We start from the raw sequence: 15,140 nt of genomic DNA, 5'->3' as shown, positions 1-15,140 counted from the left end.
GTGTAATTTGCATTTTGAAGTCTTTTTTCAGTTGCTTTGTGATTACTTAGCTTTGTGTGAACCAAAATAAGAATGTAAGATTAGTATTAACATATTTTCTATAACATAATGGTAAGGCAATTAATTAAATTTTTAATACTTTCAATGACACACCATCATAATGTCCACACGGAGATAATTAAGCATTAGGGTAGGGAATCAAAATACAGAAAAGTGGTTGCTATAACCATAAAGCGCCAGAACCTAGTCGTTGCCATTTGCCTGTCTCCGGGAGTTATTTTTAGAAATAATTAACAATTCCTGCAGACTGCCTTCTTCATGGGTCCCCAAAGCACCATTTCATTAGCAACTGCACTGAGTCAGGAATCTTCAGAAGGATAAAAGAAAACAGACAGCAAATGCTTCTCTTATGTATAATAATCTGACTCCAATGAAGCCATTTAGCCATAAGGAGAGTTATCTCCACTACTTGAAGCAACTTAACCTCTTGAGTACTCAAGACAAGACATCATTTAGATTCAACACTGAGAACTTAGCTCTAAGAGGACTAAGCCAGCCACACTTCAGAAATAACAATTGGGCAGAGTGCAGACGGGGTATGAGAAAATTAGTTTATGATACTACATTATCAGAGATACCCTGGCACAAAAAGAACCTTTAGTTCTGACAAGCAGGGTTTCCCAAGTGTCTTTGGCTTGTAGTTGCAATTTTCGAAGTCTACTGTGATTGAGAACTGTCTTTGAAATTCTAACCAGTACTAAAGCCTCCTAATTCCTGAAAACTAGATATTTAAAAGAGCTAGCTTGCTGTCACTCCAGCGTGCTTCTTGGTTTTAAGTATCAAGAATATTTGAGAAACCAGTAAATTTTCATAAAGCCCAGGGGTTCCAATACTAGGTATATAACAAAAATAGACAAAAGTCTATGCTCGTACAAATATTTATATACAAATGTTCAAGAAGCATTATTCATTATAGCTCCCAAATATAAAGGCACTCAAATATTCATCAGCTTATGGATTAATAAGCAAACTGAAGTAAATCCATGCAATGAAACATAACTCAATCATTGAAAGCAATAAAATAAAACTTCAAGTCTGGCAGTGGTGGCACACGCCTTTAATCCCAGCACTTGGGAGGCAGAAGCAAGTGGATTTCTGAATTTGAGGCCAGCCTGGTCTACAGAATTCCAGAACAGCCAGGGATACACAGAGAAACCCTGTCTCGGAAAAAAAAATACATACATACATACATACATACATACATACATACATACAATAAAGGGGTAAGGCATGGCTTAGTGGGTTAATCCACTTGCTACTGAGCCCCATGACCTGAGTTTGATCTCTGAGACCCATAAAATGGAAAAGAAAACTGACTTGTCCTGTGATATCCACGCATGTGCCACCACACATGTGCCCTTCTCTTCCAGATGAACCCGATAAATAAATGTTGGAAAAAACGATCAAGCTGGGTGTGGTGGTACACGCCTTTAATCCCAGCACTTGGGAGGCAGAGGCAGGTGAATTTCTGATTCTAGGCCAACCTGGTCTATAGAGTGAGTTCCAGGACAGCCAGGGATACATAGAGAAACCCTGTCTCAAAAAAAAAAAAATTAAAAATGAATTTGATGAAATAATGAAAATAACACAGGAAAGCTAAAAAATTGATTGAAAAAAAGAATTGGCCCTCTGAAAGGATAAACAGCAAAGACTTCACCAAGCACACCAGAAGAGACAGCAAGAAGAACTAGGAGAAGCCCAGGGAAATAAATAGATCCCACTGAAACCCGGAGGATGTCTAGAAGAAGCTTTGAAAAAATTATTCTAATAAATTAAAGAATGTGGGAGAAATACATAAATTTCTACATACATATGTCAAAGACTAACTAAAGAAGATGACAAACCTAAGCAGGTCAACTATGAGCAATGAGACAGAAGCCTCAATAAAGAATCTCCCAACAGAAAGACAAGCTCTGTCACTATTAATGATACTCTGCTCTGCTTGCAGACACGAGCCTAGCCTAACTGTCTTCTGAGAGCCTTCATCCAGCAGCTGATGGAAATGGACGCACTGAACAATAGATGGAGTTCTGAGAGTCCTGTGGAAGAGTGGGGGAAAGGATTAAGGGAGCTGGAGGGGTCATGGACACCACAAGAAGACCTACAGAGTCAACTAAATTGGGCCCATGGGGGCTCATGGAGACTGAACCACCCACCAAAGAGCATGTGTGGCCTGGACCTAGGCCCCCAACACATTTGAAGCAGGTGTATAACTTGGTCTTCACGTAGGTCCCTTACAAATTGGAGCAAAGGCTGTCTGACACTGTTGCCTGCCTTTGGATCCCTTTCCCCTAGTTGGGCAGCCTTGTCTGGCTTCAGTAGGAAAGAATGCATCTAGTCCAGCTGGAACTTGATGTTCCAGAGTGAGTTGGTAACCATGGAGTGGGGTCTCTGAGGATAAGGGGAAGGAAAAATAGGGGAAGGGTGGGAGGAGAGGAAAGAGAAGGGCTACAATCAGGCTGTGCGGTGAATTAAAAAAAAAAATCTCCCAATGAAGGTAACTCCAGGACTAGATAGATTCATTGTCTTTTAGATAACACCAATACTTAAACTATTCCATAAAACAAAAAAGATTGCTTGCAAACTCATGCTATGAAACTAGTATTAAATTGATACCAAAATGAGATAAGGAAATAAGAAAAACAATAAAAAGCCAATTTCCTTGATAACCATAGATGTAAAACACTAGCAATCTAATTCAATACACCAAAGGGATTAAACATTATGATGAAACACCATAAGCAAGCTGGATTCATAGGAGTACAGGGTGGTTCAAAATATTCAGTTCACATAACAAAATTTAACACATAAAAATATAGCAAACAGGGGCTGGAGAGCGCCCATTGCTCCAGAAGACCCAGGTTTGATCCCCAAAATACATACAGTGTCTCACAGCCATCTGTAACCCCATGTACATGGAATCCACTCAACAAGTATGCATGTGGTGCACATATGTGCAGGCAAAACATTTATACATGTAAGCTAAGACAAATAAATCTTCTAAAGATTTTTTAAAATATAGCACGTAAAAAGTCTCAGGACACATATCGCATAATTACTACATGTAGAAAAGTTTTCACAAAATTCAACACTGCTTCATGATAAACTTCCACCCTGCAGAAATCAGAGACAGAATGACACCTCGAGACAGTAAAAGTTATAGACAGAAAGCTACAGTCAACTTTATACTGAATAAGGAAAAAGAAAAGCATTTTCTCTTGACTTGGGAGGAAGACAGGGGTCTCTATGATATCATTCCGTCTAGTACTTGAAACCATAGCCAAATCAATAAGACAAGAGAAAGAAGGAAAAGGAACACATATAGGAGAGGAAGAAATAAATTATTCACATTTATACACAATACTACGTTTTAAAGACTTAAAGATTCTACCAGAAAAACATCTTAAATCTGGCTTACTTTTAGAAAACTAGCAGTATAAAAAAGGTTGTAACAGTTTTCTAAACGCAAATATAACGAGGAGTAAACCAGGGAAATAATGTCACTCACAATACCGTAACCTTTCCTAAGCAAGCTACCTAGGAATAACCTAACCAAAGAAGAAAAGATATATCAAACATAGAAGAAAATAGAAAGATAGCCAATGTTTTATAGATCATTAAAATTATCATTTTTAAAATGGCCAAGTTACCAAAAGGAACAGAGATCCCCATCAAAACTATAATCATATTCTTCACAGAAAGAGAAAATAATAATCCTAAAATTCATATTCAAGGACAAGAAACCCAATAAGCCAAAGTAACCTTAAAGAGAGGAGAGGAATAGAGAGGAAATTACCATAAAGTATTCTATAGAACTATAAAAACAAAAACAGCTTAATACTGACACAAAAAAATGAAAAAAAAAACAGATGAATAAAAAATAAAATATACCCAGTTTCAATAGAATGGCTAAAAACATGTATTAGAGAAAAGACTCCTCAACATAGAGTGCAGAAAAAAAGGACCCTGCATATCCACAGAGAACACTGAAACCATGCCAATATTTCTGGCTCACTATTTAAAATAAAATAATTAACACAAAATTGATTAAAGACCTTAAGGTAAGAATCAAGAGGCTGAAGCTAGTCTAGGGGAAATACTTGAAGGCTAGGCACAGCCAACCGCCCTTTTCCCTTGGGAGGTAGAGGATCTCTTTTTGAAAGAGAGTCTCATATAGCTCAGGCTAGCCTCCAACTTGCTATGCAGCTGAGACTGAGCTTGAGTTCCTGAAGAATCAGGAATTTCTGCTGCTTCCCAACTCTGGGTTGCAGTTGTCGGGCTGGCAATGACTTTGCAAACCAATTGTTTTTTATTTGCATGGGTTTTCTGCCTGCGTGTATGAGTGTGCCTGTAGAGGTCAGAAGGACGTAGCTGATACTCCTTAACTGGAGTGATAGACTCCAGTTGTGGACTACATGTGGGTGCTGGGAATTGACCTAGGCCCTTCGTTAGAGCAGCCAGTGCTCTCATCTGCTGAGCCTTCTCTCCAGCACCATCAATGACCTTTGGAATAGGACTCCATTGGTCCTCAAAATGACAAATGGTGATCATATCATATGAATAGTGCTTCTTAGAACAAATGGCAGAGTGGACGGGAAGCATATGCACAAGCAAAAACCATTCACCTTCTAAGTATCCAATCGGGGATAATACTCAAATATATAAGGAATTAAAAAAATTTTAACATTCAAAAAAACAATCTAAACAAAAATGAGAAAATTAACAGACACTTTTCAAATAAACAAGTACACGTGGCCAATAGATAAATGTAAGTGAGTTCAGCATTGTCAGTCATCAGGCAGACAGAAAGTAAAGCTACTTTATGAGTCAAACTCCAATCACAGTAGCAAATATAAAATATTTAAAAATATACCAAATGCTGATAATGATGTAGATGGAAAGAGCCCATAATATACTGCTAGAAATATGTCAGTATGCAAGCTCCCCAATAAAAAAAAAAGTGGGACTAGCCTATAAGCTAGCAGTCCCCTTTCTGGGTATGTACCTGAAGGAACCTAAGGTGGTTTGCTATAGAGATACCTGCATACTCATATTACTGTGCCACTGTTCACAGTAGCCAAGTCATAGTATCAGCCCTGTTGCCCAGCAACAACTGACTGACTAAAAAGAAAGTGCCATGTATACCCTGTAGCATATTATCCTACCAATAAGAGCAGTAAAGTCATGTCACTCGCAGGAAAGAGGATGAAATTAAAGACTACCACCATGTTAAATGAAATTAACAAGACCATATGTTTTCTCTCACATGTGAATATTCCTTTAAAATAACAGACATTAAAGTATATATTAGGGATTTGAGAGAGGACTGCTTGGGGCAGTGAAAATAATCAAAGTTTTTTTAAAAAAAAGAGAATAAAGTATAGCGATACATAGAGATATATGCTACACATAAAGAAGCCCTGAAAAGACTATGTAAAAGAAGTTATTCATAAGAGACCACATTAGACATGATTCTGTTTATAGAAAGGTCCAGAAAAGACAAATTCACAGAGACTGAAAGATTAATGTTTGCTTAGGATTTGGAGAGGAAGAGAGTAAAAATGACCAACAACCCAACATGGGCTCTTTTAGGGAATGGTGTTCTCACAAAGTCTTTACACGTTCTAGACATGCTGAGCTGTCAACTTTAAATGGCTGAGTCCTATGGTTTGTGAATTATATCTCAAAAAAGTTGTTTAAAACGAAAGTAAAGAGGAAGGAGATGGGATGGCAGCAGAGGATAAAAGAAACCACTGCTGTCCCTCCATGTGAGGAGACTTACCTGCTGGGCAAAGGGTGCTAAAGAACCAAATGCATCCAGAATGGCTTAGCAGACAAGAGATAGAATCATTTTGCACAGTTTCCTGTCTCTCCCTCCTGCTCCATCAAGTGACATTACTCAAAATGAGTAACAGTATTCAGGCCACTGACATCTCTAAAAGCCACTACAGTAAGCTCCAAAGTTGAAGGATAAAGAAAACCCAACCATTCATCTTAAATAGTCTAATTTCACACTGATGTGAGTGCCAGCTAATGTAGGTGCTGGGAGTCGAACTTAGGTCCCCTGGAAGAGCAGTAAGAGCTCTTAACTGTTGAGCCATCTCGCCTGCCTCTGCTCAGGTCTTAAGGAATTATTTCCTTCTATTATCTAGCATCAATCTTTCCCCTTGGTTTAAATGTAACAACGTAATAGGCTCAGACTGAGAGCACTCACTTGTAAGAGTATCTGTTGAAGTTACAAAATTTGGGCAATCGTAACACATTAGCTGCTAAAACATCCGGGAAAGCTCAGAACTTCCTTAGACGACACATAGAAAACTAAAAGTCCTCACAAGTATAGAAAAGCTGTGTTGAAAAAACTCAAAGCCAAATTAAAAAAAAAAAATGACAATTACTTTTAAAATCTCCTTTAAATTGAATCTGAGTAAACAGCCTACAATATGCCTTGCTGTTCATTCCTAACCAGATAACCTTCCAAGTGCCTCTCCGGGTGTCTAACCTATGGAAATCTGAGAGTGTGTGCGCAAGCAGAGGAGCGTAATGTAGAACGTGTCAAGTATCTGCATACATTTAGTTAAAAAGAGAAACAGCCTCTGATGAATGCAATGACATTCACTTAAATCAAAGCCAAGTGGTTACACCACAGCTCTACCAACCCTGGATACATAATGACTTCTTCCTTATCACTTCTAAAATTAACCTCAGAAATCAACAAGACTATCTTAAAAATCTTATAAGATTAATTTTAAAGTGGCTTAATATTTTTAATAAGTCTAAGCCAGAAGAATAAAACCTATGTCTTCTATCTAAAAGTTTATCCACTCCTGGTTATTTTACCAGAAAAACATGTTGTCTTAGTTGATTTATGTGTGTGTGTGGGGGGGGGGGGAAGGGGTTGTTGTTGTTGTTGGGTTTTTTTGGAGGGGTGGGAATTCCAACTTAGAAGAACGCTAAAGAAATGAGGGTAAAATAGTAAACAGAATGAAAGAACAGAATACATACAAATAATGGAAAAAACAATTTTCTATTTTTTATCGTAAAAAAGTACCTCAAATTTTTGTTACCTAATTTTGATTTTCATTTTGAGATAAACAATGGTATTATTGCAAATTCAAAAAGCGCATAAAATCATTCAACACCTTCTGCCCATAGTACAGAGCCCAACACTCAGCAAGTATCCAGTGAGTAGTTATTCAGCAGTAGCAGATATATGAAAGTCTCAAGGAAGAAGAAGAGAAAGAGGAGGAGGAAGAAGAAGAGGAGCAGGAGGAGGAAGAGGAGGAAGAGGTGCAGGAGGAAGCAGTGGCAGCAAGGTTCAGCACTGGAGCTGTGAGGCTGCACAGGCGGATAGGAGCCTGGTGACAGAAGCTGGGGGCAGAGGGGGGAAGACTCCTACACCCCATCACCTCAACCTTGGCAAGGAAGAGTCATAGTGAGCTGCTGCTACTCTGAAGCACAGGACCTATCTGAGAAGGGGATTTTAACATTAAACCTAATTTCACTATTCAACCTGAAAAGCATGCGTAGAAAAGACTATGCCTCAATGGCTCTCCTTCATCATTCTGCAGTCTGATGGCTAAGGTTAAAACACATTTGAAGCATGGACTCTAAACATATCACTACTAGTTACATTAGGAGGCATAAAAAGCCAGTCTGAGGTATTCATGAATCAGAAGGTATAGAAGAGTTTAATTAAGAAAATAGCTAAAAGGGAACTTTGTATATCACCTAACGGAGTACAATCTCTAACAAACACAGTCAGATGGTGAATATAGCCCTAAAGGCATGAAAGATAAACAGACCGATATTTTAACAGGGTAAGTTGCAAGGAGTGTTTAAGAATTGCTTAATAAAAGCTATTACCAACAGTGTGCTATTTCTGGAGTAACAGGAAAAATCAGAGGTACTTGTTATGTTATGATTTAAATGAGCAATTGTCTACCAAAAACCTAATGAAAGGTGTCCCTGCAGGTGTTTTACATCTACTGGTGGGAGCTTTCACACCAAATTCCCAGAACAGTTTTCTTTTTATTTTCTTATTGTACCTGTATGGTTTTGCCTACATGTATGTCTGTGCGCCATACTATACAGTGCCCATGGAGGCCAGTAGAGGGTATCAGATCCTTTGGAACTAGAGTTAGAGAGAGTTTTGAGCCACTATATGGATGCTAGGAACTATGCATACATTGTCTGAGGAGCAGCAAGATCTCTCACTTAATCAGTGAGCCACCTCTCACGCCCCAGATACATGTCTTAAAGGCAGACATGGATGGTTATCCAGAGTTCAGTTTGAAGCCCCATTGGCTTTCATTATAAAGACCTCAAATAAGCCTTCCCACTTGTAACCACTGCAGGATAAGCTAGCCAGTCATGTCTCAGAAGCCCACAATGGTATACAAAATCCTGGCTGGCTTAAGATTTGGCTTCACGGGAGCTTATGATCAGCTTCTCTTACCTGGCAGCTCCAATTCAATCCAATAAACATTACGTTGGCCAAGTTCCTACTAGCTTCTGATCTCTGTAAAGACTTAACACAGAACAAAAGCCAAACATGTTTTTCTGCCTGAAGATGCCAAGGAATTCACATTTGATCTCCAGGGTGCTTTCTAGGGTAATATCATATGTAACTTCATATAATACAATATAATATAATATTACCTTAAAGGCATTCATTTGTCATCTGTATTATTTGGACTTAGTGGCAATGAAAGCAAAGTCAGATCTGAACTCCTAAACATGACGTAACAGCTTTAGCTGGTTAAATTAGCTAAGGACTAGCTTCTTCTTTATTTCTATGAAGACAGGGTCTTGCTATGTAGCCCTAGGCTAGCCTGAAACTTGCTATGTAGACCAGGCAGGGCTAGAAATCATATAGTCCTGCATACCTTTATATCCCAAGAGATCTGGGAGTAAAGAAATATATTTCTATGTCCATCAGATACTAGACTTTATGTTTAGTATGCCTAACATATATGAGGTTGGAGTTCCATCCCCAACACTGCAGTAACAACAACAACATTAATAAATTACTTATTTTAAAAGCTAAGATAATGCCATATTTTTGCTGAGCCATAAGAAGTAATAACACTTTCTTCATGCCATATAAATTATTTCCACCTTACTAAAAAGGAGATTTTTTCTCTTATAGCATTTATTGTTTATGAAATATAAAGATCTTTAGCACCACAGGAGACAGAAAATATTAATTTGTGGGACCATGCTTGGAACTGAACTTCAGGATGGTACTCGAACTTGACAGAAAGTGGTTCCAAGAGTTGCTCAGAACTTCCAGATAAGCCATGGCTCCAGTCATTGAAGTCAACTCTGCTTGCACCACACTGCCTTTCACCTGCTGCCAGGAGATTCAAAGCCACCAGGTATGAAGCATAAGACCACACAGTTTCACAGAGTAAAAAGAATAAGGGGCATGTTATAGTGCATGGGAGCTACATCTACAGGTACATATTACACTCATCAGGTGAAGAGCTCCTGTGACCAGAGATAAAGTCACATAATCCAGAAAAAACAGCAAGGCATAGCGGCAAAGCAGCAGACACACGCAGCACACACGCGCAGCAGACATGACATGCGCAGCAGACATGCTTACCTTCTCTGGCAGGTGAAGAACAGTGTGCTCTCCAGCACTGAAGTGACACAGAGACTTATATGCAGCACTTGCTACAGTGGGATTCTGGATGAGGCAAACAGAAAGCAACAGCTATCAAACAGCAGATCTAGAGGAAGCAAGAAAATCTTCTCTAACCAATGCCAGGATCCCACTAAGATTCAAGTGCTACTTAGTCCAAAAGAACATTTACCAGACACTTGGGAAAAGAAATTGTTTTTCATTTCAAAGAAATACTGTTTAAAAAAAAGTAGGAGAGGGGGAACACAAAACTAAAACGTCATGACAGAAGTAAGAGTGACTGAAAGTGCCCCCAATAATAACAAAAAATAAAACCGATCCAGTGGGCTCAAAAACACTCCTAATTTGAACCTAAGAGTTATCTAATTATTCAGGTGGTCTGCATTAATATGGCTTAGAAGGACTGTGAGGATTTGGAGTCTGACAAGTCCCTGTTTAACAAGACAAGTGACCTATGTGTAGTCCAAGCTCATGCACCCACTGGGCAAGTATGTCTTCAGCAGTCCCGGCATGCTGACGCACACTTGTAACCTGATCACAGGGGAGGCAGAGACAGGCAGTTCTCAGGTCTCACTTCATAGCCAGCCTGGCCTAGTAGGTATATCCATGCCAGTGAGGGACTTGTGTCAAGAAAGATATGATTGAAGAATGACATTGGAATTTGTCCATGGGCCTCCACATACACCAATAATACATGGACCCGCATAAACACACAGACTATCCTGTGTACAAGGCCTTCTTTTGGTACACATATGTGGAAGGACCAAAGCAGAAAAGGGAAAGAAGCATAAAAAAGCAGGGGATAATGTCAACAGCCTTTCACATCTGTCATTATTAATGAGAGTAGTGGAAAACCATTTTTAAATCTGAACTTACTAATCACCACTTTTTTAAAAATGAAAACTTCAGTTGAAAAGAGCTAATTGTTTATCCTCAGTGGTTTTCCCAGCCATTCCCCCAGTTTGTCACTGATAGTCCTATAAAAATACCTTGTTTTGAGTCTGAGTCCAGAGGAAGCTGAGGACTTGAACTTTAAAATTCTGGAAAATCAGGAAGCACAAAGGAGAAAAATTAAGAAAGGGTTTAACTTAAACTGAAGAATCTGAAATAACAAATGATAGAAACTAAGCTACTATTTAAGTCATTGCATCATTAACTGACCAAACCCATTTCTCAGAAAGGAAAGCTGCTCAAATTTACCATCTACACACATACATAACTAAAAATGCCAAGGTGGCACCATCTAGAAAGCTGACCATTGTGTCTGACCCTTTAAGTCCCACTACAAATGTCACTCATCCGTGGCACTAGTCTTAGTCCCATCCCACAAGTGCCCAGGTTATCTTCCTCTAACTGGATGCATGGCAGGTGCATGGCAGCATGTGGCGTGATTAATTCCCTTTAAGTCACACATGTTATATGGCCGTCACTGTGTCGTTTTCAGTTCAAAGACTACGAACACAATTCCTAGACTGGTTCCTTTTAATGACGATTATTCAGTGTATAATTAGTCAAACTCAGAACTGCTTGCCTGCTGGTGCTCAGGCTCTTCCTTGTGTGGGACTGGGTTAAGGTTAGTGCTTGACCTCTCTGACTCATGCTCCATTCGTCTTCCCTCCTTAACTTTACAAAACCCATGCCCCCGACATCAACGGGAAGCAGCGTTACACATCTTTGACGTCAGTCTGATGACACCAATGAAATCAGCATCCAGAATGCCCCCTAACAAGACTTGTTGTTTCCTCCACTTTGGAGGACAAGGATGTGGACAATGGAGTATGACAGGGAAGTGAGGGCACCCAGCAGGAGAATTCTGAGTTAGACGCCAACTTTCATGTAGTTACTTCCCTGGCATATATCAGACATTCAATAAAAGATTATTTCTTCAGTGGACATCACTCTTAAAACCTCGGTGCTTCAATTTTAGTAAGAATTTGAAAATAGTATCTATCATTATTTATCAATACCACTATGACCTAATATGGTTTGAATTTATGTATTCTGAATCAATGAATAAATATACCATAACTAATGGAAAGCAATTTAAAAAGCATAATCCACTTTAATCATGGACTCTGTGATGCACTGCTTATAGTTTAGTGGGGAAAATTATATATCCCTGTAGTATAAAATAAAAGACATGTTCACAGAAGCACACAAAGAAGTTTGAGAGCAGCAGCTGTCTGCTGGAGGAAAATTCTCCAAGGATAGAATGAGATAATGCAATTTTACAATTCATAAAGCATATTTTTAAAATTACGGATGAAAAGAAAGGAAGTCTAGTCAGAGGGAATAGTTTGGATAAAAGAAATAGAAAGGTTTGAAGACACATGGGAGACATCCTTTGTGTCACTGGATGGCCGGGTATGGTACTATAGAGAAGTGCCATGCTGTAAAAGGCAAATTTGGTTGTCTGGGGTTCACCGCAGACAAACTTAAAGCTCTCAAGTGACTAGGGAAAAAAGTGATGTGGCAAGAGCTTCCAAGGGATAAGCTTGGGAGAGCTGGCTCCCCACTCAAACACCATGAGGTGGTTTATGCAAGGGAGAGATGTCATCCCCCTAACGCATACCTGTAGAAGGTAGGAGAGCTGGTCCTACCCCTTGCAGGCTGTGGCATTAGGTGATCTAGCTCATCGAGCTGGGGCATTGCTAGGGAGCTCTCCCTAGTGGTGCAGGTCCAAGAGGGCTGGTGGGCTTACTAACTCAGCTATCATGCAAGCCCAGACCTAGGGCATTTGGTAGGCCCACCCCAACATCTACCCTATCTATGACTTGCTGGAGCATGTGAAAGGGCCAGTCCTACAGATCCATGACAGGACTCCATGACACAAGCAACAACAGGATATCCAAAAGATGTCCCAATGAGGATCTAGAATGGATGGTATAGCAGAAGCCAGAGGCCTTGAATCAGAGCAGTGTTCATTGCAGTGAATATCTACAATCAAAGAAGTGTGAACAAAACAGTACACTGTGTTACACACTGTGATACACCACAGCTGCCACAAAAAAAGATGGGGTTTGGTTTGATTTGTTTTTTTGTTTTATTTTATGCTTTTTTACTTTTTATTTTCTTTTGGGAGGCAGGTTACAAGGGCAGAGAGCAGATATGAAGAGGCAGGGAGAAGAGTGGGATTGGGTTACATGCTGTGAAATTCAGAAAGAGTCAATAAAAAGTTAAAGAGAAAAAAAGGAACAAAAAGAAATGTTTGGGGGAAACTGAATGTAACTTTGGCTTCAATCCAAGTAACTGCTAGGCAGTTACATGAAAGCAAAGTAAACACACACATAGGAAGAGGGAGAGAGCAGGGCAGACAGGTTAGAGAGGGGACAGGGAGAGGAGAGGAGGAAGGGGGAGAAGGAAAGAGAGGGAACGTGAGAAAAGCAGATGGGTGAAAAGGTAGAGAGGAAGAGGTAGAGAGGGAAAGGAAGACACAGACGGAGGCTGGGGGGAAGGAGAGCGGCAGAGGCTCGCCTCTGTGTCTACACTGCTGCTAACCAGCAGGGCACTCTTCCTGTTCAGACCACACTGACTTAGAAGAAAGAAATGGGTTAAATGGTCTCAATGCAGTCTGCCTGAATAACAGAAAAAAAAAAAAATGCTGATTACGTAAGGACAAACCAGTCGATGTAAAATCAGGAAGATAATCTAGGTCAAAGGCATTTCTCAGCCATGAATATACAAACATCAAAACCAACACATAAAAACCACTTCACAAAGTCATCCACACCAAAATTTCAATAATGTTAAGTACAAGCAATTCAAAGCTTTTCCAACCTTGAGGACAGAAAATGAATGAGCCTAACATGCAATTGCTGGGAATTTTAGACTTAACTCTTGATCAAACACTTTGTAGGCTCTGGACAAAGTAAGACTGAGCACCCAGGTATTATAGCCAGAAACATAGACAGCTGTTGTACTATGTGACCTAAGGGTCACAACTCAAAGTTTTCCCTTAAAGTATTAAGGAATAGGTATTTTCTTTTATAGTTATAAAAGAAAAGCCCACACATAAAAATAAACTTGCAACATCCTACACTGGTTCCACAGTTCATTCAGCAACTATGGACCCAGTATGCACTTTTGTAGGCAGAGTCCTAGATCTTCAACCTCAGCAATGATGGATGGGATTTTATTCATCGTGCAGTATTTTAAATGGTGGGAAGTGGGGCTAGAGGAATAAGTCAGCAGTTAAAAGTATTTACTGCCATTCTAGAGGACATGAATTAGAGTCCCAGAACCTATGCGTGGTGGCTCACATCAATCTGTAACTTCAGCTCCCAGCAATCCAACATCATTTTCTGGTTTCTGAAGATACACAAATACATGTGGCACACGTAGTGAATGCACACACATGTGGAACACATATACATATAAATAGAATAAGTCTTTAACATGACGAGAAGTATTTTCTGATACTTCTGTCTAATCTGAAACACACCTGATCTGAAACACACACAGGACTGGTACAGAATCTTGAAGTATGATAGTTTATTAGAGGCACTAAACAGGACATTCACCAATGAAAATACTCTATAGCTCTTTGAAAGGAGAAAAAGAGACCGAAGCTTATAAAAGTAAAGACATAAATGTAATTTTTATTGTTTGACTATTTCACTCTAAGAGGAGCTAGGAAGCAATGTCAAGCAACGCCAGAGGAACCTTTACTTGTAGAGCAAAGATTCCCAGGAGTGATTCAGGCTGTTATAATGATAAACATGACCTCGTAAAAATGCAAAAATACATCCTGCCTCTATAAGTTTTAGTGATTATGCTTTTTGACTTAAAACATTTAAACTAATGGTTTTAAACGGCTAATATTATGCACTATTGTTTTAGAAACAGTACTTTTAACATAAAATGTGCTTTTAAAATCTTGATAATTCTCGTAATAAAAACATAATCTCCTTTTATAAACTAACTGTAAAAATGAAGGATTAATTGGAAAAGTAGTCATCATATCATACACTTTCCTGAACAATCAGCTTCTTGGGTTCTAAACACATACCTCATATTCAACTGTATTGACTGTTAAGGAAGGAACCAAAGAGAACAGTTCACTCAGGGTCTTCAATATGAGTGGTCTCATGTCACAGCTCAGCTTTGGAGAGAGAGCATTCCAAGTGGAGCGGATACAGACAACCTATAAAACAAATGTAAAAAGTCAACAACCACGAAAACGCAAACACTTATGAAGTCATAAGTTAGGAGTATTACAAGCTAGGCATGGTGGTTCAGTCATGTAATTCCAGTTTCTTTGGAAGTCTAGGTGGTAGGATTCCAAATCAAGTCTATCATTGCTTCAAGACAAATTCCAAGGCCAGCATGGGCAATGTAACAATACCCTGTCTAAAAACATAAATAAAAAAGAAAGAAGAAAGAAGGGGAGGGAAGAGGCAACAGAGGAGAGGAGAGGAGAGGAGAGGGGAGGGGA

General features: G+C 39.3%; 1 protein-coding gene across 4 annotated transcripts in view; it reads right to left on the bottom strand.

Annotated features, from left to right (window-relative positions):
- The window catches only part of Focad (focadhesin), a 294,020-nt gene that overhangs the window by 101,480 nt on the left and 177,400 nt on the right, over positions 1-15,140 (bottom strand). For all 4 annotated transcript variants that reach the window (XM_021160670.2, XM_029475893.1, XM_029475892.1 and 1 more), the window contains 3 exons: positions 14,715-14,849; positions 10,696-10,746; positions 9,668-9,751 (listed from right to left, as the gene is read on the bottom strand). In XM_021160670.2, the coding sequence (XP_021016329.1) occupies positions 9,668-9,751; positions 10,696-10,746; positions 14,715-14,849 (270 nt within the window). The remainder of the gene's footprint in view (positions 1-9,667; positions 9,752-10,695; positions 10,747-14,714; positions 14,850-15,140) is intronic.

This window comes from Mus caroli, chromosome 4, assembly GCF_900094665.2.
Source record: "Mus caroli chromosome 4, CAROLI_EIJ_v1.1, whole genome shotgun sequence".
NCBI classification, from domain to species: domain Eukaryota; kingdom Metazoa; phylum Chordata; class Mammalia; order Rodentia; family Muridae; genus Mus; species Mus caroli.
Note: the sequence above shows the minus strand (reverse complement) of the source record. Positions and strands in the feature narration are given on the sequence as shown.